The 24,356-nt window shown below is 43.0% G+C and overlaps 1 protein-coding gene across 2 annotated transcripts in view; it reads right to left on the reverse strand.

The window, feature by feature from the left end:
• Positions 1 to 961: 961 nt before the first annotated feature.
• Positions 962 to 24,356, reverse strand: part of sesn1 (sestrin 1) — a 50,583-nt gene continuing 27,188 nt past the window's right edge. The window contains exons 1-9 of one of the 2 annotated variants that reach the window (XM_029426030.1): positions 5,954 to 6,214; positions 5,069 to 5,134; positions 4,785 to 4,985; positions 4,498 to 4,680; positions 4,016 to 4,252; positions 3,350 to 3,604; positions 3,064 to 3,254; positions 2,812 to 2,956; positions 962 to 2,707 (exon numbers count right to left, since the gene is read on the reverse strand). In XM_029426030.1, the coding sequence (XP_029281890.1) occupies positions 2,621 to 2,707; positions 2,812 to 2,956; positions 3,064 to 3,254; positions 3,350 to 3,604; positions 4,016 to 4,252; positions 4,498 to 4,680; positions 4,785 to 4,985; positions 5,069 to 5,134; positions 5,954 to 6,055 (1,467 nt within the window). In that variant the 5' untranslated portion in view covers positions 6,056 to 6,214 and the 3' untranslated portion in view covers positions 962 to 2,620. Of the gene's footprint in view, positions 2,708 to 2,811; positions 2,957 to 3,063; positions 3,255 to 3,349; positions 3,605 to 4,015; positions 4,253 to 4,497; positions 4,681 to 4,784; positions 4,986 to 5,068; positions 5,135 to 5,953; positions 6,215 to 24,356 lie in introns of those variants that run through there. The other variant, XM_029426029.1, reaches the window with a different exon arrangement.

Below are 24,356 nucleotides of genomic sequence, written 5' to 3' on the forward strand. Positions count from 1 at the left end.
AACTACTGAACGATTCATTAGCCAGAGGTAATAACAAACATTGTTCTCTACATAGAATTTCTCAGGTTGATATAAAAAAAAAAAATTGGCTGGTTGTTTATTTAATGTTTCCTATTTCGTTTATAGTCTGGGAAAGCCACCGAATTGTGAAGGCAGTTTGGGATAACAACGAGTTTGTCCTGGGGATTGTGTATTGACCCACAGGCCTCGATGGGAAACACCCTGAACTTCAGATTACCAGCCTCACCGGGGAAATTAAGGATTTTTCCCAGTGAGGTGTGACATGGAGGCAAACAGAAAGAGAGCTACGGTTTCCTACACGGAACACCCCCTTATCTCAATCCGAATACTGGTCAGCAGCAAACTGTGACCTTGACCGCACCACAAGAGCAGGGGACCATTACCTGGTTCCCAGTAAGTCCTACAGTAAAAGGAAATGCATGTGAAAGTCCTTGAACCGAACTGAGTTCAGCTTACAGTTGATGAAGTCAGCTTTATTATCAAACAGCTGAGCGTACTTTGGAGGATAAGGAATAACACCACGTCTTTTCATGTGTCATCTTGTTATTTAACTTCCTATACTTGTGGAAGAGAGCCAATGGTGGTGCTGATTGTGCTATGACTGTTTTGATAACTGAAATGTGTCAGCCTCTCCACATTGAATATAATCTTTTCAATAAAAAAGCAGTGAGATCAAATTGTTTAGGAGAAAAACTACAAATGATTCACAACAATTCAATATCATAGTTCATTTTATTTTTTTCATTTTTTATATATTTTCGTGTTAAAAAAAAAGGTGTCAGTAACTGACATCAGTCAGAAGTTTGAAAAAAAAAAAATGAAAAAAAACTCCACTTCCTCTCAAACCACTTCCAAATGTACCATTCTTTTATCATCACCACCCTCCTCCTCCTCCTCCTCCTCCTCATTCATCTGTCTGATTCTCTCAATCCACCCTCAGAAGAATGCAGTACTTTACTGGTTTTAGTAAACAAAAAAAACATAACGGCAGAGGCTTCACACCTCTGTTCAACAACAACAAAAAATGCTTCTTTTGCACTGGTTAGACTTCCCCAGCAGGGAAATAAGCACAGCTACAACCTTTTGCGTTCGACAGCTAAAATCGACCGCAGACGGCCCTGTGTGGGCCCGCCGGGTCCCCAAACAATGGGGAACATGGCAGCCTGGAAAGAGTCTGTGCTCACAGAAGAGCACTTCTTATATGTTTTATAGAGAAAAACTGAAGAGGTATTCATTTACTGGTAAATTCACAATCCAAAGCTTCGAAAAGTGTTAGGGTGACCAGGCAGCTGGGATAAGCGGAAGACAGATAATGTGTGGTATGGGCAACCGGAAGCAAATCCCTCCTGGAAAACCTGGTTTCTTACTTTCTTTTTGATTAGCTTCTTTTTTTCCTTTTCTTTTTTTTTTTCTCCCCAACATTACCAGAAAAATAAAAAGACATCATCATCATCATCATCATCATCATCATCATCAACAACAAATGATAAAACAGTCATCTCACAATAACAGAGCTACAGCAGAAGCAAGAAGTCTTTCCTTCAAAGTGCCTTGCTTTTTTTTTCCTTTTCTTTTTTGACACATGAAATTCAAAGACAAACTTTTTTTTTCTCTCTCTCTCTCTCTCTCTCTCTCTCCCCATCATTTCTGTGAAACGCAAACACACAAACAGTCACACCTCATTCATCATAAACACAGAACTCATCCACACGTTTTACAGTCAAACTCAAAAAAAAAAAAAAGGGCTCAGTGTTCTTTGAGTTTCTTTCCACACATCTCTGGGTTTTCACACACTCCTTGGATTAGCTTACATTGACATTTGGGAAAGGGGGTAGCAGACGAGAGGGAGGGGGGTAATGCAGTGGATTTCTAATAGGTAGGGGCTTAGGGGATATAATGGGGTTGGTTGGTTGATTTGGGGATCAATATGACCCCGCTGAATACAACATGGGAGCAGCAGCATCAGCACATATGCACACTGTGCTGGATAGTTCAGGCACACGTATAAAAAAAAACAGCCCAAAGTTAATGCTTCCATCTCCAGTTACCACTAAAAGCAACCACATCGACAACAACTTCCCTTAATACAAAATGAAATAAAAAAAAGATATTAAAGAAACTAACAAATAAAACAGTGACGACAGAATCAAAGAGCAGACTGTTTCTGGCTGCACAGCTTTCTGGGGATTTTTTGTGGGTCTTCACTCTACCAGGAGACAGAAGAGATATGTTGGGATATTGAAACTTCGTCCTGAATGCACCAGGCCTGGCACAAACTCCCCAGCAGAGCAGGAGTTTGCTCCAGGCTGCCCTCTCTTGGTCAGTTTTGGCACTGCAGGCAACACAAGGTTGTGTATCCAGTTGTAGTCTGAGATGACTTCCTTTAACAGTTTTTTTTTTTTTCTTGCCTTCATTTGTTCTGATCCTCATCTCAACATCCATCCAACAAGCACCGTCACAACCCAGGGCTTCTCACGTCTCCTCCACATTTTTGTTGAATTCCCCCCCTTTGATTTTTTTTTTTTCTTTTCTTGAAGTGTCCCATTATGAGCAACGACAATGACAGTAAAAAGACAACGATAAAAACGCCAAAAGCACTTCATGTCATGTAGCGGGTGATCGCTCTCAGAGCGTATAACAGTTCCGCCTGCATTCGCGCTTCCATAAGAAGCAGATTAACGTGGACCTGCAGGGGAAACGAGAGAAAAGAGACACTTATTAAACACTGAACATTACACAGCCAATGAAAATAGCTGCGACGTGTCAGGCCAGGATACATCGGGATCTTACCTTCTCGGAGTGCTGAAACTGCCTCCAGAAGCTCTCATACATTCGTTTGGTGGTCTTCTCAGGACTACACACCATAGTCTTAATATAGATCTTAAAGCTACGGTCCAGAAGCTGGTTTATCTCCCCGTAATCATAGTCATCATACCTGAAGAACACAAAGAAAAACTGTGTTAGGCAACACATAACGGCACACATTACAAAATAAAAAAGTTACATCCTGCAAGTTTTCTCTTCGAGTATTCAGCAACTGACCTGATGCCGAACATGCAGTGGATGTAGTTCCAGATGGCCCTGCGCAGCATGCTGGTGTCCACATCTTTGTGTGTAGCCATGGTGTTGTAGGTCAGATTGTAGGCCATCTGGAACTTTTCGTCCAGCATCTGACCAACATCAGGGTACAGCCTGTTGACCAGAGAGAAACCGTGGTCCTCCCAGCTGTAGTCCTGCAGAAAAGAGAAATATGAAGTAAATATCATGACAGGTGGACCCCCCTTCTTAGCGTACTGTACTCTAGATCCATGCTGTATCTGAGCTCTACCTGCACTCTGAATGTGGGCACATGCTCCCCCCTCCTGGAGAAGTCCTTGTAGCCATAGCTGGGGTCCTCAAAGTGCCGGGAGATGTCTCTGGAGGGGACACACTCCTCGTCCTCTGCTGTGACTACCAGCATGCTCTCCGTCTTCTCTCTTTCAAAGCGAGTCGCCATCTCCTCCTGGCTCGCCTCCTCGTCGTCGCGGCACTCCTGCAGTTGCTTCATGCGCTCCATCAGCACCTCCACCTCGCCGCACATCTCCTACAGAAACAATGAACGAGCCTACAGTTAGGTCCTACATGAAGCATCTTCACTCAGCTGCTGACAATTTCGAAACATCTAAAAACACACAAGCTGCCATGTGCATGGATTATACCGGCTGCCTGGCGTGCTAAAACTCAAATTAGTGATGTCATCAAGTACACAGTCTGGAACTGCTACATAGAAAATTAATTTGGAAAGATGTTAAAGATGAGAGCAGCTAGGGGAATGCTCTGAGTATATGGGGACATTTTACAAAAGAACAAACAAACATCAGTCTATTAATTGTCTATGGAGCAGCTCCAGACTTTATACCTCATGACATCACAATGTTGAGACTTACTTCTCTGGTTCCCCTGTTAAGTTTCAGTGCTCTAGCTCACTGCACACATGCCGTCCTTTACCACTCACCTGGTTGCCAAGCGGATCGTCGTGGTGATTAGCATGCCCGTTGCCGTTGGCAATGTCACAGACGCAGTACTGGCTGAGGGAGGGCGGTCTGAAAGTGTGCCCGCCGTCGCAGTGGATCTCGGTCGTGATGCCGCAGCCAAAAGTGAAGGAGGCGAGGGAGTGGTAGTGCGTGAGGAGGACCACGGCGTGGATTAGCTCTGCGAGGGACCAGCTGTGCTCCTCCGCCTTCAAAAGCCGCTGGGAAAAAATGAAGGAAAACTAAAGTGAGTCTTGGTAACTGGACAAATAATGACTTCAATAATCACTGAGCTTTTTATGAAGCGGGAAAATATGTTTTCACCCTATCCAACCATTTTATGGTCTCTTCGTTTTCTAGCCTCACCCCCGCCCCCCTGCAGCTATACTCCCTCCACCTATGATCTCAGCCCGTTGTGTTAGACCCTTCATGTCCACCCTTCACACCATGCCCCCCGTCCTCTCACCTCAATGTGTTCCTTTGTGAGAAGCCATGGTCGGTGGGCCAAGATTTTGTTGAGCTCCCCGAGTTGCTGCAGCTTCTGCGGGGCTTTGTCCAGGCCGTTCAACCACTTGGGGTCACCCCCAACTTGGAGGAAGTCATTCACATGGAGGTTGACCAAGTATGAACACTGATGTCTAGCTGCCGCCTGCAGGATCAGAGAAGGAGATGTTAACCACAAGATATTTAACAGCTTGACGTACTAACAGTTAAATGAGACGTGGAGTTGACAGAGGGTAAACATGGCCGTACCATGATGCCGATGTAGTGTCGGTAGTGCAAAGACAGGGGTCCATCCATCTGCAGCAGGTAGTGCTGCGTCCGGAGAAAACTCCCCAGGTACTGCGGATGGAAGCCCATCACCAGAGAAATGTTGTCTAGGCGACCGAGGGCTGCAAACGCATCCTCAAATATCGACTGTGTCCTGGCGTCCACTTTACTGACTTGGAGAATCTTAAAAGAAAAGAAAAACAAGTTTGTTACATACATGTCATGTTTGAAAGCAGTCTCTAGTGAGATTTCAGACCGTCTCTTACCTCTTTTTCAGGGATAAATCTGCTTGGTCCGTTTCCTAAGGGTCTTGGGATCCTTACTCCCAAGTCCTGCAAGACAAAAAAAAATCATGCACTTTAAATACCACAGAAAAGCGGAGGCGAAGCTCTTAGCACCGTGTGTCTGAGATCATCACTTCTCCTGTAGTCCCTCTACTGTCACTGTATTGCTTAATCTTGGTGATACATCAGAGTGGCTTTGCTTGTCTGAAACCAGTAAACATGTCAGATCCTTACTGTTTTACAGAGAAAATTACAATAAAAATGTGATTTCAAGTTTTCTCCATTGTAGAAGCAACATACAACTCTCAGCAGTCACAATACATGAATCCATAAAACAAATCACAATTAAACTGACATTTCTTAATTAATTAGAAATACAAAAACACACGCTTTGCCTTTATACAAAATTAAAAAACACAACAGAACACCTTTCCCTTATTACGTCCTGTAACTTTCCGCTACTTGTCGAGACATGTCTACTAGCGGACAAAGTCCCGCAGCGCACAATGAAGCAGAAGAAGTGGATGAATGAATGACCAGCGAAATGCATATTATTCAGAAAATGACAGAGTTAAAATAAGCATTTAAACGTTTCATGTGCATGTCTACCTCTATGAAACTGAAATAAACAATGAAAATAAACTCAGAAACGATTTCTTGACCGATGACCAGTTAAACTCTTCTTACTCGTAAACAAGCCTGCACAAAAGACTGCACTGCAGCTTGTTTGTTCAAAAGGAAAAACGTCGCCTAAAAACATCAATAATGTGGCAAAATGTTCCAAATACAATAGTCAGGTTGAAGCTTTAAAAGCAGTGCGATTTAAAAGAGTGTTATTTGTTCCTGAAGCCTTTTTCTTTCTCTTACCTTTTTGCTTAGCCGTTCACAATGGGTACATATCTTTAACAGGTTTGTCACGGCAAAATAATTATTTTCCACGCTTTCTGCCGGTGCGACCGCGTGCCTCATCGCGTGTCTTCGCTGCACTTTGATTATTTGAAGGGAATAAAAATTCTAAAAACGTTTTCTTGATGGCTGTTTCCTTCTGTCTTTGTTCCTTGAGGCACTGGGTAAAGTGCTCGGCAGTCAGCTGTTGCAGCCCGACAGCAGAATACCGTCCTCTCTCGCTCATACATTCGGTAAATAAGTCGAGGCTCGTGTGATTGACGTGCTCTGCGGCCAATCAGGTGGCGAAAACAGCCTCACAGCAGCCAATGGCGGCGGGAGGTGCATGTGCGGGCGGAGCTAAGCGTGAGGACAGAGAGAGGGGGGTCCTAAACGTGAGCAGAGAGAACAATCCCCCCTCTAAGAAAACATCATCACTTCTCACTCCTTCTTTTGTTCCGTGTTGCCATTGAACATGATTGAATATACTGCAATGCATTGCACTCTGTAAGGCAAATAATGGCAGCCATCAATCCAAGGAGATTGCTTGCTGGATTTCCCAGTCCAATCACTCACCAATCAATACACAAATCAATTATATATAATTATAATTGTTGGGAGAAACCATCCTGCAGGGTTTCTAGAAATTGTTTTCTGTAACGCTGCCAAATGTTGTTGGCATGTTTGTGGTATCTGTGTGTGCATCTGGGTAATGTGCATTCAGTGAAAACAACAACAACTCAAAGCCAGCTCTTGCATGCAGCAGCAAGTCCCCCTATTGGCTTCTTGCTGCACTTGGGGGTGGGGTGTGTGTTAAACTGAGCCCGGTCTGTCCTTGGTGAGCAGCAGAAGAACGAAGAGGTCTGCTGTGCAAAGATCAGCATCAGCACGCAGCGAGATGGATAGCTGCAGGACCCGCTGCAACAACAACAGCCCTTCAGTTAGTGGTTTTGCACCACAGCCTATCAGACCACAGATAATGTGAGCCACCTATCAGGCCCAGCTGAAGGAGTCCTTTCAAAGCCAGGAGACAACAGAGACAAGGAAGGCCGCTCTTATGGCTTTGTTTCTCCCACCTTGGCAATAACACGTTCATTGAACAGTGTTTAACTGGTTTATCACACGGTAGCGAAAGTCAATAATTACTTAGAATGATATCAGATGAGATGTACTGAAAACAATACTGTGTACTGCACATTTTATATTACATGTAATATAATAGCTGGATGTGGAAAGTATTTGTACCAGAAGCGGTTTACTTGTTTTTGAAATTTCTGTTAAACAATAGATAAACAGTTATAATTTCATGTAAATGAGAGTCAAGTGATGTTTCCTCTGTGGCTGGCCAGAAACCACATTACAAAAGCATCCACATATTGGCAAGTGTGTGTGCGCACGCACACGCACACGCACACGCACACATCTGTGTACATATGTTTCTGTGTTGCAAAACAAAATAACACGTTTCCTACGCTAAGCAAAACAAAACAAAAAGACTTTTCAGAGAAAAAAGATTGCACATTTTGTGGGATACCTATTTTCCAAGTTCATCCTCGCTGAAACAACTGTGGGCAACAAGTGTTTGTGTGAACTTCTAACCCGATAAAAAACAAATTCGGTAACGGTGAGCCAAGAAAAGTCATGTCTGCCCCTGTGCACTACGATCAAGAGCCTGCTCAGCCAGTTTGGCAACTGACTGCAAGTCCCCAACACTGACAGTTAGATAGCACAGTATTCAGCAGGTTCATTGTGTGGATCGAGCCAACCACCCGCCTCCCCTCACTGGTCCCTCTCCTGATGCCACAGGGTGGGGTGCGGGGCAGCGGTAAACATGTTCCCAGGGCTGGAGTCAGCACTCCCAGGGCTGCTGGGAGCCCCATGGCTCAGCAAAGCTGCAGAAGAGGCTGGTCAGCGTTAGGGCTTACGACACACCAAACCTTTTCACATAAAAAGCGCTTAGGCTCGGGGGTCCGGCCTCGCGGACAGGGCCAAACACTATTGTCAGAGTGCACGCACTGACTACTCTGTAGGCTTTACTGTACTCACATCAGAAGTATCTCTGTGTGTGCAGTGATCCAGGCATATCTGCTCCTTCCTAGATCAAGGCTCACTTTGGTCTTTGGTCCAAATGACAAAAAGTTGCATGTTTGAAGTTGGTACTCAGAGCTGAATTGTGCAAAAGCAAACCTTGTAAACAGGTTACATGGATTTATAAGAAGCTTGTGTATTGACAGATTTGTCATCAAAACACTAAACATACATATAATATGATATTGTATTCTCTGAAAGGTTCAGAAAGCTCCAGGAAAAGCTTGTAAGTGACCCTTGAGTTAAGGTTTTGTCCAAGTATACATCCAGTTCCAATCCCTGTGTTGAAACTGTCTGCACACTTGGACTTTATGTCTCTGGAGTTGATACAATTTAAGAAAACATATAGCAAAATATTTGACTCGAGACTTCAACACATTACATCCTGGCTTGTATTACAACCTGGAAGACTTTGCGGTGTCGTCTGAGATGTTTCAGAACACAGTGTGACATATAAAAACCACAATGCAGGTGTCTGAAGACCGACATCTTTAAGCGTCTCACTTATTTGATGTCGCCTACAGTGTCGTTCTTAAACGGCTAATCGATGTAATGAAATGATCCGAACCGCTCCAAGCATGCTTGTTATGATCATTGTTACTTGCGCGTTCAAACTTACAGGACGACGCGGTGTCTGAGAGATTCATTAGCTGTTGCAGGAGATAAACCAGTGACCTTTTAGCTACAGGATTGGCCACTAATCCACAGTGAAACCTGGATGTGTGTGTGTGTGTGTGTGTGTGTGTGTGTGTGTGTGTGTGTGTGTGTGTGTGTGTGTGTGTGTGTGTGTGTGTGTGATAGAACAACATTAGGAAGATTAGTTATGGCGGAGGAAAAGCTCCTAGAAACAACAGGAATCATCACAGATTAGTTTTAACAGTGTGTCTCTCATCAGATAGTGATCTGTTGGAGGAAAGGCCTGAACAATGGACATGTTTCCACAAGTCTTACACTAAAATTAACTGTATAAATATTCCCATTAACAAAAATAGTTTGTTACGTAATTTTGGAAAAAATAAATAACACAATCTGTCTTTCACAAATGTTTTTGTGACTCTTCTCTGCTTGTGCTAAAAAACTATATCATAGCATTCATCATTATACCATAATTACTTCTTGTGGTGTTCAGAAAAAGTTACATAGGCTTGCTTTAAAGCGTGAACCAGTGGCCATAGAAACCTAAAGCCTACCTTTCTTTCACATGCCAGCATTAGCCTGTGTAGGATGAATGTGTATTCGGACACATTGTGTTGTGCTGCACACCTTTGCACATGTTTTTTCTTTCTCACTTATTGGAATTAAAGAATCCATTTTGTCCACCTTAAATCCAAGCTGACCACCGTCTCCGTCTCAGCCTACAGCCTTCAAATCTACTCTCTCTGTGAGTCGTTGTTTCACAATCAAAACATAGTATCGTGAAATATACACCACAGAAAAGTCATGTTAAGTGTAGCAAGTCCAATAGGTGATGCTGAGGGTTTAGTGAAGTACACAGACGTGCAAACGTTTGCATGCTGCTCTAACATTTCACAGCCGTGTTATGAGGATTACTGTAGAAAGAGGTATGATGGGTGGATACTAAAACTGGAACAAACAATTAGCAGTTTTAAAGCAAAGTCGCTGTTTCATTAAGATCCAACCGTCTATAACAAGAATCAGTTTACTTAACTTTTTATAAGTAAGAAAGTATTGCAGCTACTTTCTCAGATGCTCACAAAAGCGGTTGTTTTTTCTTTATGAGTGTAGGGCAGAATTAAGAATTAACAACAGGCTTAAACCAATAAAGAGGATGATAAAAGTTAATAAGATTAAAAAAAACAGGGAGAGGAAGCTGTGCCAGACGTAAACTCTGCACATATGTGCTTCAGCGGTGCGGCTGCTGTGTTTTCTCATGCAGTAAGTCGCGAGGGGAACCACAAAAACTGTGGGGATGTTCAACAAGTGGCAGGAGTCCACCAGAGCAGTTCAAGCCCAACCTATCAGTGCACAGAGGAGAGGAAGCAGAAAACTCTCGAACACTGACATAAGCCTAGCAACAGGCTTCCACCAATCACGGGGCAGAACAACAGTTACAGGAACCAATCTTCTCTGCCTCTCTTGTTTCTCTCAAAAAAAGAAAGAAAAGGAAAACAGAAAAAAAAGTTTTGCCGAGGTATGAAGTTCACTGAACAAACTAATCTGGTTTGTTTCATAGAGTTTACAGATGTATTTGTAGTAACTTTTGTCTGTTTGAGTTTCTGCGGCAAAAAGTAGAAAAACAAAAGTCTCCTAACTGCACAGCAAACACAGGCTCGCAACAGCAACTGGGAAAAGCAACTTCTTTTCTCAAAGTAAACAGATAAACTCTCAATCCTGCTGTGACTGTTTTTAACAGTAAATCAATACTTTTAAATACTATAGATAGTTTTAAATGTGTGCACAAAGACAGAAAACTGCAGACTAAGAGGGTATCCCCCACCCCACTCTTCAAACACAGCTCTCGAGCCTGTTCACAGAGCATTTAACTGAGCAGACTGGAGGGTTAACCCTTACCTGACCAAACCTGCAGACCTTTTCTCTCATCTTGCACAGCATTACAAAAAAAAAACTCTGAAACTGGTGCTAAGTTGTCAAAACCTGTTGAACATAAACTTCAGAGTGAGAAGTGAGGGTGAGATGTGTAATCTTAATTTTCATCTGATGCCGAGATTTATGAGCCACAGTTGAGTCAATGTGGGAATTATCTGGACTAGAGTTGCCTTTTGGCCTTCTTTGAGCAACTCTTGGTCCCTTTTTTCCCCAGTCGCCTCTTCTCTGATCTGTGTGTTTTCTGGCAGGCTATCAGAGTGGAGCAGTCTCGCCAAGCGCCGGCTTTCCTGAGAGGAGAGGCGTGCCCCCCCCAAGCCAGCGGGTCCTGGACCAGCGCACACCAACACTGAGAGGAAGCAGCGTTCCCTGGATTCTATGAAACGCAGAGGAACCTCGGAGACCTCAGGGAGCACACAGAAAAGAGAAAAAAAAAAGACCTCCAGATCGAGGTATCTGGGACAAAGGATAACCTGTCTTTTATGGCTCTATACTGCCAGGTGTAAACATGCACATGCACATACACAATTCTCTAAATAATATGCATGTACATTGGGCTACAATACAGGAGAAAAGGCGTTGGCCTGCAACCCCTGTGTGCACGTGAGGAAGAGTGAGTTCCCGGGGATGTTATTATTACAGGGAGAGGGCAGCTGTCACAATACAACAGGCTCCAACAGAAAAGGTCCCATAGAAAAACAGAAAATACCAAACCCTTCCCCTGCTATCTTTAGCTTGTTATGACACAGTCACCACAAAATCAATGAAATACTCTCCGTTTTGGTTAGCCTGTCCTCTTTTCTCTCGATATTCTCTCTATTACTCTAACAACAACCCCAACTGTCCTTTGACTCCCCCTCTTTATAAGGTTTAGTGATGGGAAACACAGGAGATAACAGTCCAGAGGTGCTGGCCAAAGTTCAAAAGGCAAAACTTGTATCCGAGTTTTGCAAAGGTTTCAGATACTGAAGACGGTCTACTGTTATCCAAAAACATGGGACGAACAAAGCTGACCTTACAACAGCATTAGGACTCTAACAGCCCCAAAGAAAACAGCCCCTCTGCTCTGACGCTGCAGCGTGCCTCCTGGCATGCACAGCTGTTTTTTTTTTCTCTCTCTGACAAGACCTCGGCTCTGCTGACTGAGCAGAAAATGACTCATCTCACTGGGAGGCTGGCCAAAAAGTTGTTGATCATCACCCTGTAATTCTTAATGGCCACTGTAAACCCAGCACAAAAGAACCAACCCTTCACCTGTCTCTGTGAGAATACAGAACAGAGGTGATTCATTCCCAAAAACACCAATAAACAACAAGTTCACGGCAGCAGCTTTACAGCAGACGGCGCTCCGGCTCGTAATCAAAGTGGCTGGTTTGGCTCATCAGCCACTGAATCAAAAGGCAATAAAAGCTTGATGAACTGTTGAGCCCAGCAGAGTTTTATCATTTCAAACAGGCGAGTCGATTAACTCTTTTTATATAACAGAAGAAGAAGCGTTGACAGTCCTGAGAGCAGCGAACCAGTCTGAGGTATATCAGCTTGGAGAGTAGACAGAAACCCTGATAAAGTCTGATAAATGACATCATTGAGGCTGCAGCAAAGATTAGAAACTTTGCTCTTATGTTCTTTTGTTGACGCCAGTTTCACTTCTCTTTTTCCACCATCTATCCTCTCAATCTGTAACCTTCACCGGAATATATTTTGATTGCAAAGTTTAGAGTGGATGTGATACTGCTGTACTTTAGTGGGGGAGGAAGTGATATGGCCTAATCGTTGCCCTCAGAAACATTTTGGCCGTGTCCTATTACTTCATCAATAGGCAATGAGCCCCGGTACTGAATGGCAGAACAAAATAGCTGGCAGAACCTCATTTGAGTGCGACATCACGTCCACTGCCCCATTAATGTTTAATCGTTTATGAAATGTCGGTTTGATTAGGTGGAAACTCAATCACCTTGGTCGCTGTCCTCCTCACCTGCCGTCATTAAACATTTTCAATAATTTTCGAGATTATTTTAAGACGGTGATGTTTCGTATGACTTTAAACAGTGGAGACAGAAGACAGAAGACAAAGAGTAACAGTGGAAATCCTAATTGAAATAGTAAAAAGGGTATTCAATTAATATTTTCACTTCCTTTGTAAATAGTTAAATATTACTGATTACTATTTCCCCATTGGGACTTGAATCTCCTCCACATTATGTTGAATTTAAAGGAGATTAAACAGGTTTATGTCAGTGAAGTTATTATTTCTTATTTACTTTTGCTACGACTTTGCACCTTATGCAATTAACCATTGTGTCAAATTTAACCCTCTGAAAGTAATTTCATGAAACAATGTCTCCTTGATTTCAGGTAGACAAAAGCAGGCCCGATTTCATCAGCTGTAGCTAGCTAGCTAATTAAGCTAACGTTAGCTCCATAATTTTGTTACAAATGTCGTCTCTGGCTGACTTTTTAATGTTTGACTCGTTCCACAACGACAATCCTGTTAACAGATCTTAAATATGGACTTGATGGCTACACACATTATATAAAGATAAAGCTGCAGGTAAATAAATCAACATCCAGAGCAGTTGATGATCCATGAAGCAGACATGGAAACAAAGGAGCAGCATTGTTCTCGTATTGCAAAGTACAGCCAGTAAGATACAGTATTATTAAGTGTGATAAGGAAACATGTAAGATTAGACTGTTATTTTTGTTCCAACATAACTGAATGCTAAGTTTACATATTTGGACAAGCAAGACGGAGGTTGTAAGTTAGGCTTTATTGTTCATTTTTCTAAACTTGGAACTCTACAAGAGAAAAGGCTTTGAGGGTTAGGACTAACCCGTGTGCTTGGCAAACTACTGCTATCTTGATAACGAGTTTGGCCGGAGCTGCTGGAGTGTAAACTTCCCCAAATCCAATTAAGAGCAGGACAAACCTGCTGATGCTACCTTACACTCTACATCAAGGACCCGTTTCCAGTTGAGAATGTGTAACCCTATAAACCAATGTAGTATGAAATGCTCCTCAGCTTTGGAGGTAACGCTGGGTTACAAATGTAGGAGGTAAGTTAGATAGCCACATCTTACATTAGAGCAGATACACACACAGTTAAATCCATTCCTTACACTTCTGCTCTTGGGTTTCGTGGTTTTAGAAAGGCTAACAAACTCTTTAAATGCAGAGTTGTGAGGCAACATGGGCTGTTTTTCCTCCAAGCACCACCTGTTTAATAGTTTCACTCTCCTGGGTGAGCTCTGAATCGACCGGGCCAATAAAAGGTCAATAGAAGAAGTCTGAATAACAGTATACAGTATGTACCTTCTAATAAACTGTAGGCCTACAACTGTCATAAAAGTGTACAGATTACAGCTTTGGACTTTGCACCACAAATTAAACTTCAAGCAGAGGTCCAAGATGACATACAGAAAATAAACCAGCAGACTTAATGTGTGCAAACAGAAGCAACATAAACAAACTGTAAAATAGTACATGTACATGCATGTTGTCAGATTACTCCCAGTGAGTTCCTCAAACACAAGCACATGACATGAGATCATGTGTTTGTGCAACAAGACAACAATAGAAAAATGAAGAAAATGCGAGGCACATTATGTTCTTGGCCTAAAATATATTCTACACAAACAGTGCATGTAATGCATGTTACTCCCGTGTCTCACAGAAAATACCTATTGAAATGTTTAAAAACTGTAAAATAATAAAATCATTATAATAATAAAATCTAAGTTTAGCAGCTTTTGCAAACTCTCACCTGTTAAGTAATCTTTTTAGGGAGAAAATTGTTTTTATTAGCATATAATATAGCTATATTCACAAATATTGTACAGGTTTGCATTTATCATGTTTACATGCTGCATTTGCTGGATGTACATTAAAGCTGCAGGATGAGAAGAAAATATTATTATATCATTATCCAAAGCCCAGACTCTTTAGAGAGTGTTCGTAGTTATTCTCACAATATCAGTTCTTTGGGGTTATTTATCAATAAATCCATCTTGAACTTTTAATTTGAACTATCCCTTTAAAAATGTACTGCGCTTGTGTGTATACTTGTTCTTCACTTTTATACAAACTCTCCATGGACCTCATAACCCTGACAGAAGTGCGTGTGTGTGTGTGTGTGTGTGTGTGTGTGTGTGTGTGTGTGTGTGTGTGTGTGTGTGTGTGTGTGTGTGTGTGTGTGTGTGTGTGTGTGTGTGTGTGTGTGGTCCTCTGGCTCATGCCACAGGTAGTGTTGGACATATTTGCTCTGTGGTTAATCAATAACAGGCCTGTGGGACCAAGAAAAGAACAAACCAACGGCCATATCATTCCCCTTGTGGACTCAAGTCTGATTCAAATATCTCTCTAACTTTGAAGTGTCAGATATAAATCAGGAGATAAGATGGCTTCTGTCCAGTGCAGCATTAGCTGATTGTATTGCTGAGGTGTGCATAACATTAGTCAGTTGTCAATTCATGCAACAAATACATTTCTGTTTTTAAAATCAGAAAGTTGTTACTTTTAAGATTTGTATTCGTCGTACTTTTTTCCCCTACATAACTCAAATAGGTAGACGCCATTGTGTTAAGTGACGGTGTTCCTATTAGTGTCAGGTTTGATAAAAAAAAATAGTGAATCTATGAATAAGTTGATAGGCAGTAATAGCACACGGTTTAGCTAACTCAGCTAAATTTGCACTGTGGCGTGACTGGAGTAATGTCGGAAAGTTGTGAGTATCCACATCATTTTGAAAAGAGGAAGAAAAAGGATACGATCATCATGATGAAGTAAAGTATGCACCCAACAGGGAAGAAATGTAAAGCAATGCAACAGGGTTGTGACAAAAAATAAGGCCTTTTAAACTAAAAAAAGATGGAAAAAATGCGTCTCAAAGACTGTGGAGCTTAAATGCTGCTGATTATGTGAAATTCCATACTTTGACTAAATAAATGTGCAAATGTATCAAACAAGTGATCTAAATTCAAATGCATGAACTCATACTTACTAGCAAAGAAAACATTTGTGTAGTTCATATTTGACACTAATCATAACTTTTTAGACGACCAATCTAGCCAAATGCATGACTTTTATCGGTGACATCCCTCATCAGTGATTATGTCACACATAATGGATGTTGGGGGTTAAAGAGGGCATTCACAATGAATGAAAAGATGGAGGGTGGAAAGAGTGATGAGAGAAGAGTGATAAAAGGTAAAGAGGACAGAGGGAGAGGATTATTTGACCAGTGTGCGGAGAGAAAGCGCCTCGTACCTTATCATGGATAAGCAAACACCCCACACCGTCTGGAGTGACATCATTGTCCCTGAGAATCAATAACCAGCCACTTCCTGTGCAGCGGGAAAATCGATGACTCTGTACACTAGATTACCTATCTGTGCCCACTCACCTGAGGAGGCACACACACACTACACCCAACTAATGCACACACTGTAATGCAGAGCACATACATGGGGAGCATTAACAGAAACAATCCCACTGTCACAGATTTCACCAAGGGGAACAGTATTTGTGCAGCTTCAGTGCAAAGTCAGCCCATTATGGGATTAGTGGCAGCCACAGCGTGGTGTGTTGAAGTCTAAAGGGGATAATGGCTCTGCCAAATCAGATTTCTGTCAGGTTTCCCACACTAGCACACACACCTAAATATCAAAGCAGCATGGCTTAGCCACAATCCGAAAATCTCCCAGATCCCCCTGCTTTCCTCAAGAACATGTGTCAACCTCTATTCTCAATCTACAGTATATTATTCTGCAATAAAGGCTGAGTTCAGGGTTAAAAAGGTATTAAACACACACACACACACACACACACACACACACACAACTCCTCGTAAATTTTGTCACCCATAAACGAGTGTCTATGTGGTATGAGCTTTAAGCACCATTGAAAAAACTTTAGCTGGATGTGATCACAAGATTCTTTCAGCTAAGCAAGAAGAAAAAAGAAAAACATGGCCACGGGCTTGTTTTTCTCACTAAATGTCTGTGAGCAAAAGTTCAGCATCATGAGCACGGCTCTTAGATTGCTGCTGTTCCCCTGCCAAGGCGAGTAGGAGAAGAGCAGGCAGCTAACTGACAGCACTGGATTGGGGAATAATGAGTAACTGAGCTCAGTACAGTCCCACATCAGAGAGAGAGAGAGAGAGAGAGAGAGAGAGAGAGAGAGAGAGAGAGAGAGAGAGAGAGAGAGAGAGAGAGAGAGAGACAGAGAGAGACAGAGAGAGACAGAGAGAGACAGAGCGTGCAACAGGAAGGAGACGGGATAAGAGACAAGATAGAAATGGAAACAGAAGGTGAGAAAAGTATCAAACAACACTTTCAAATCACCAAATACAGCCTGAGACAAATGTGTGATCAGAAAAGTTAAACTGACTCTCGCGCTCGTATTCAAATGAAGAAAAAAGAGAAGAATAATAAGCACAGTGTGTTAACTTCCTGAGGTGACGAAGATAAAGATGCATTAGCTGAGTGGGTGTATTTCTTTCTCTACACAGACCGGATTGGGTTTCAATATCACTTAAAGTGCTGTTTATTTCCGATGTTGGGTTAGCCACAGCAGACATTTCCGTGTTGTTTATGTTTTGGTAATACAAAACATGACTGTGTCCTCACCTGCTGCGCCGTATGTTCACATCCTGCAGAGACCCCAAATGCCACAGAGAAAGCCCTGTGTTATACCAGCATGGCCAAGTTGGGCTTCTGAGTAAAGATGGTCAACCCAGTCACTAATCAGTACTCGCTGATATTCATTTTAAATGACCTGTCTTTCTTGACAGTCTGAATACACAAATGATTGTCCGTGGCGGAGGTCTCCGAGTGCAGTTTTTCCTGTGACAGTTTCAGATTTCCCCACCTCCTACACACTAGTTTTCCCAACGTGTTCATGAAGGCTAATGATGAGATTCATAACAACAGTGTGCATGGATGTGTGTGTGTTGTTTTCTGTGTCTGCAAGTGTGCGATCATGCACACACGTCTAGAGAGGAAATCTATTCTTTTGATGCACCGGAGCAAAGTTTTGGCCTATAGCCTTAGAAATCTCTGACCCTACACTAACCCGACTGTAAGGCCGAGTCAGCTCGCACCGTGCAGAGCACCGTCCTGCTGGGTGAGGCTGCGTTCTCTACAGGACCCCCACAGGAAAGCTTCACACAATACTTGGCTCTCTTTGAGGTAGACACACACATTAACGGCACAGAGGCGCACACACAGAGACAGATTAGGACAAATTTACACACTCACACATAAAAGGAAAGTACACAATCCCTCTCACATATGTTAAATGTACTAGTTTGCACACACACACACACACACACACACAGTGTCTCAAGCAGACAATGGACAGTGGAACTGTGCCATAAGGGAAGGCTGTTGTCCAGTCACTGGGCAACTGGGGCAGCAGATGGTCATCTTCCCTTCCACTAACACCAGTCAGGAGGGAGGAGGGAGGGGTGAGGCTCAGCAGAGTGGTCTCTGTCTCTGAGCGAACACCTTTCACCAAGTACATGGGAATGACTCAGCCACGTAACCCATAAAGCAAATGAGCTGGACACTGATTATCTGCAAGTCTGCACGGAGTTACGGCGCAGAAATGGAAAGTTTACAAGACCCAGATGCTCTGAGTGAAAAACGCACGGAAGGGTATTGCTTTCGGTCGTGTTTGAAATGAATGCCACAGGCTGAAAAAGTCAGCCGAACAAACTTGGGTAAACCACAAACATGGCAGAGAGTGAGAGTGAGCTTTAGTAGGAAAAGGCAAAAGTAGGGGAAAGGTCAATTCTGAGATGAAGAAGAGAAGAAAGAAAAGCAGAAGGGAGGGTTTCATATCCTGTTGACCAGTTGCTGCCTCTCAGCGTGAACATTTGATTGGAGAGAATGTGTATGTGTATGTATGCAGAATAGAGAGAGAGAGAGAGAGAGAGAGAGAGAGAGAGAGAGAGAGAGAGAGAGAAGAGAGAGAGAGAGAGAGAGAGAGAGAGAGAGAGAGAGAGAGAGAGAGAGAGAGAGAGAGAGGGAGGAGCAAGAGCCTCGAGCCTACTGTGTGTGCACTGTGAAAAACTGTTTATATTCTTTGCTTGTCTCAGCCTATGTTAATGGAGGCCAGTATTTTCTCCCTCTTCTATTTTCTGTAGCGTGTCAGAAGACATGTTTTGGGGTGGCTAAACCCATAACAAGACTCATCTTACATAAATAAAGGACTTATTGGCTGTGGCGGGCCGGCAGATGCGGGAGAGACATGTGAGCTATTTGTGCTCTTGTGTAAAAAGATGTAAAGCCCTGAAAACAACTTTGTATGAATGGAGCCTCTGTGTGCGCGCATAGTGCACCTCCTTCAAGAATACATGTTTGTTAGAGAGAGTTACATCACAGTGAAGAGAGAGAGAGAGAGAGAGAGAGAGAGAGAGAGAGAGAGAGAGAGAGAGAGAGAGAGAGAGAGAGAGAGAGATTAAAGAAAAGCAAGGAGAAGAGAAAGTGACAGAACAGGGAAAGTGGGACAAGGTGTAAAAAGAACAAAGAGAAGCGAACCGTTGATGGTGTAGTCAATAGACGTGGAGGAAATACTGTACATGTAAGTGCACGAGTTAGATCTGTAACCTCACTTTCTGTTTACCTGACACCCCAGTCCACCCAGTCCAAGTCCTCCCTCCGGGGTTTTCATCATCGCCTTGAAGCAAATCCCCCCCCCCTGATCGTTGATGTTGTTTTTGTCAATGGGACAGTTCAGAACAATGTGGTCGGAGCAGGATTCACGGCATGTCTGAGGGCCGGCTGACGCATTAGTCGTCTCAGTGAGAAGCAGCGCAGTTCATGCCTGTGTGTGTGTGTGTGTGTGTGTGTGTGTGTGTGTGTGTGTGTGTGTGTGTGTGTGTGTGTGTGTGTGTAAATGTATGTCAGCAGTTAAATTGTCAAAAAAGGTGAGAAATTACTGCATTGGGTGACTGACATGACATGTCTTGTTATGCAAGTGTTTTTCTGTGGCCCGTACTGAACGACACAAAAACAAAAAACCGTTTGTATTGCTCCGAGGTGCCTGGGATCCATCCAGTGTTTTTTCATCCTGCAGTCTTTCTAAGAACGCGCTGGTGGATTCCTAAAAAGCTTGAGGACAAAGCCGCATTTTAGTACTCAACTATTTCAACATGCTTGTGAAAAACAACATTGCGTGCCAAGTGTACTCTTAAGTAAATCCTTTCATAGATTTTACTATAACACTATAGGGTCATCAGAAATACTGTAAGTCACATCCTATACTTCTTATTTCCCCCCCTCAACCCCCACCCTCCAACAGTACCACCCTATACCCCCTTATTTATTCCCTTCACATAAACACATCTCTGAATAACAGTTCAGACTGCGAGAACGAGGCAACAGAGGGCTGAGGGTAAAAGAGAGAGAGGGGGAGAAGAAGGGGGGGGGGGGGGGTTTAACCTATATAGTAAGCCATGTTTCTTTCCCTTTGGGCTCCCAGCAGACTCCGCTTCAGTTTGATAAATAGCAGGCCCCCTCAAAGCAACAGATGCTACGGCTCAAACCCCAGCAATTTTGTCGGCTCTGTGAAAAAACCCAAAACAGAAAGCCCTGAGCCAGGGCCCTCCACGGCTGTTCCACATACTGACAGCCTGCCTGAAGAGGAACACTGAGAGTATGAACAGCGCACATGGAAAACAGGGCCCCTTCTCATACCACTCTGCAGCCCCCCTGCTGCAGAAACAACCCAGTTACAGTAGGCCGTCAAGTCCCCAGACTTCCAAAACAGCGACTCCTTCCCCAGCTCAATAATGTTGCTGCACTTTCTGCTCAATTTCAAGGCTTTTTACATAATCTTTCTTCCTCGTATCTGTGCTCCGACACCACAATCATTGCTACTTTTCTTTATCGGCTTGTCCCAGTTACAAACATTCCCCCTGTGACTTCCAGGCATCTCATCACGCCGACACTCCTACAGCTGAAATGATTATACATCACGAAAAATAAATTGTGAAGGGACGAGGCAAATGTGTTTTCCACGCCGTTTTCTGTGAATGCTGAAAAACACTGGCTTCTTGAAAAGTGTTTTTCTCTCTGCAGACAGATTGTGTTTTCTCTTTAGAGCCAGACAGAGGCCTTTATTTGGGGGACAGTTGTGGGCTGTGTAAGAGAAGGCTCTGAAGTGGGGTTGTGCAAGTTGTTTTGTTTGAAAGACAACATTCTGTGGGTGAGATATTTAGGGGCAAAGTTTGGGTTGCGAGGTGTGAATGAGGTGTTTGATTAGGAGCATTCATGCAATCAGCACTTTTTTTGAGTGATATTTGGGGAAGGCGTCTGGGTGCAAAGGCCTAGCCTCTCAAAATCAGTCCAAAAGTCAGACCGTCTGTAAGACTAGACTGACACGGTCATGGAAAGAATGTTATTTTATGCCTCTTACAGGGCACATGACAGGCGAGTTTCTGTTTTTGTCTACTGGTCGCTTTCACAGGACCTGCTTTTAGAAATGCTCCTGAATTCTTCCTGTTTTGTTTCGCCTCCATCTGGTTTTTATGCACTGTAATTTTCCATTTTGAGAGAAATAATTAACTTAAACTTAAACTACTGCTCCAGAATGTAGGACATCAGTCAGGGCCATAAATTCACCAGCTATCTGTTGCGTGTGTGTGTGCGTGTGCGTGTGTGTGCGTGTGTGTTAAAAGTGCATATTTCCCTAAAGTACTTCATAAGAGCTCAGGAGTGAATTCTACCACAGGGCGAGATACGGGACAGGTCCTCGTATCAGACGCCGCCATGGTTTCTATGGCAGCCACATACACACATGGAAACAGTCTCATGACCTCAGACGGGCCAGAGACGCTTCGAGAGGGTCAAGATACAGTGACACTGACCAGAGCTCTAAAAATGTGAGCCTGAACCTGTCTGTGCATCTACTCCACCTCACTGTCAATAAGAACGTCCACCCTCAGATACTGCTACACTGAGGATACATCCACACGAATGGAAAACTATGGCGCAGACGCCAACGTTCGCATCCTGATTGGGTCTCATCAGTCACGACGTACCCTTCTCTGATTGGTCATGCTCCAACCACGTAGCCAGAGGTGCTTTCATGGATAACAAATTACAGGTCTTGTTTATGCTAGCAGGTGTTGTGCAGTTCCATTCTAAATGTTATAATGCTACTACTGCCTACACGCCTTTAAGGCAAGCTATTAATTGAGCGATTTGCGACAATTCCTGGCACGCACATACCCAGTGTACATGAAAGGTCATGTGATATGTCGTGTTAGTACGGCCTTACATTTATGATTGATCCGATGTTCGACTTCACTGTAATTATATTTCAGTAACAGAATTTTAAAAGCGGCAATCAAAAGTGAGCACACTGGCGCATAAAAAAGGTACTGCTGACCTGACTTCACCTTAACCATGTACAGTAAGACTTTTCAGGAGATCATGGCAATACATTTTATGTTTCTACACGATATGGGTTTAGGCTTGGTTTTCTGTGACCTGTGTGTTCAGTCCTCTTTAATTTGTTTCCTCCAGAAAGCCTGCAAGTTGCACAGAATTAGTTTTTATCTTTTGCAGGAGCAGCAGTTTTTAAATGTTGCTTAATCCCGTTATCATTGTTACTTTTCTTTATCGAATTGTTTCAGTTACAAACACTCTCCATGTGACGTCAAGGCATCTGCCCACGCTAACACTCCTACAGCTGAAATGATTATACAGTATGGAACATATCTGTATTTATTTATTCATCTAATTATTTGCTTGTGTTTATCCAAATAAACAATTTATCAAGGTGATACTGTAAAATGGTCCATGTCAAGGAAGAATCATGTATTTTGCAAACTAAATTAGTCAATTATTGATAACTATGTGCATTTTTTTAAAGTTTGCATCCCTAAACATTACTCTTACAAAATGTAGCGCATAACAATTATTTAGTTCAGTTTATTTGATATGGACATCACAGTATCATTGAGTCATATCAGGCAATCTCTCTTTATCCCGATTACAAAACAGCTAAATAATCTCTAACTGGTGTAATACCAGCACAAACAAGCAGCCAATAAGGTCTGCAAGGGTCAAAACAACAGCACCCAGACAGGAAGCAGAAACATTTCTCTGTGTTGCAAGAAATAGCCGTTTCATCAATGATGGAGAAGTGCTAACCACACAAACAAGAGCCAAGATTTCCTTTTTGTTTGCTTTTCTGTAAAAGTCTGAGCCAGCAGTGTTGACCCCGTAACCTCTCGGCAGGTATCGGTGACGCAGGAGCAAAATGACCAAGAAAAAAAATAATAAGATATGAAATTCAAAGTAACAGGCTGGTTTGTGACAAGATTTTCCCAAGCTGTGACATCACTGTGGGAAAGTTACTTCATGTCTTTTCTTATCGGGCCTCTGACCTCAGAGGTGTCAGGTGATGTTTGTGCGCACAGCGCGAGGGTCACATCAAAACACAGCAGAGAAGTTCTGTGGCCCACTTTCCGTGTGCAGGCTCATCAACAGCTGCATGTGCTTCATGTACAGAGACACACGCCAACATACACAGTCATACACAGTAGATTTCATAAAGTTGGAAGACATGAAGGAAGCCTGACTAAGATTGTGGTAGCGCAGGAAGGAAGTGGAACACACCCCTTGGATCTGAACAGGAAGCAGCCAGGAAAAGAGGACTCTGACAGGACAGGCACGCACACACACACACACACACACACACACACACACACATTCAGAGACTTGCAGCTCCATGGTTATGAGCTTGAACACTGACCGTGACATAAAATTAGGAAGCGTCTTAAGTGAAAGGTGGCTTGTGAACTTGCAGCTGTGTCCTTCATTAACTTTTCAGTACAATTCAGTATTCAGACATTCTCTTTAAATGGAGAGAGAGTTGCATTATGGGTCGTTGATAGCCTTAATGTTGCTAGGCACACAGATCCACACACTAACACACACAGGACTCATCCAAAACCGGCGATGTTGACGGTGAGGTATGTGAGTGCTGGATAGTATAGCAGCGACCTAGTGACCAATGACCTTCACTATTTTGGCCACGTTTGCCATTGCATGAAATGTCGCCTCATTTGTGACTCCTCACAAAAGGTGATAATGGCTTCACATTCTGATGTTGCAAGCAAAAAAGTCAGTTTTCCCCGTCTATACGTCAACACTGAAAACTGAGTTTCTGAAAAGCTTCACACTGGAAGAAGTTTTACAAAAGCTTTGGGTGTGGACGAAAGGCCAAAACACAAAGAAAGAGCTACATTCAAAAAATATAAATCGGCACGTGTGTACACTATGACACCAACGCCCTCACAGGCTGACAAAACAACTGTTGACGGTTCCGGACAAATAGTCTGGATTATGACTAACTGCGATAGATGACAAGCTGAGAATCAACAAATGGCTGAAAGAGTGCGAGTAAGTTTTATTGCATTTTTTGTGTCTGTTATGTGCTTTTGTGTTTCAAAAGAACTCAAAGCCTGAGGACACATTCAACACGCTTGGCTCCATAGAGATCCTCAACAATGACCTGCAGGCGTACAATATATGTTTATATGTCTCACACACACACACACACACACCCACACACACAGTTAATAAGTAGAGTCAGAGAGGGGATGGCTGGTGTCTACGCGGGGTACTGTTTCTCACAGGCATGTTAATGGACAGGTCACCATAGCTGCTCTTAATATTCCTCCTCTGACTGCAGGGTCAACAGTGTTGTTGTGTGCAA

The sequence above is a fragment of the Cottoperca gobio genome, chromosome 24, assembly GCF_900634415.1.
Source record: "Cottoperca gobio chromosome 24, fCotGob3.1, whole genome shotgun sequence".
Taxonomy (NCBI): domain Eukaryota; kingdom Metazoa; phylum Chordata; class Actinopteri; order Perciformes; family Bovichtidae; genus Cottoperca; species Cottoperca gobio.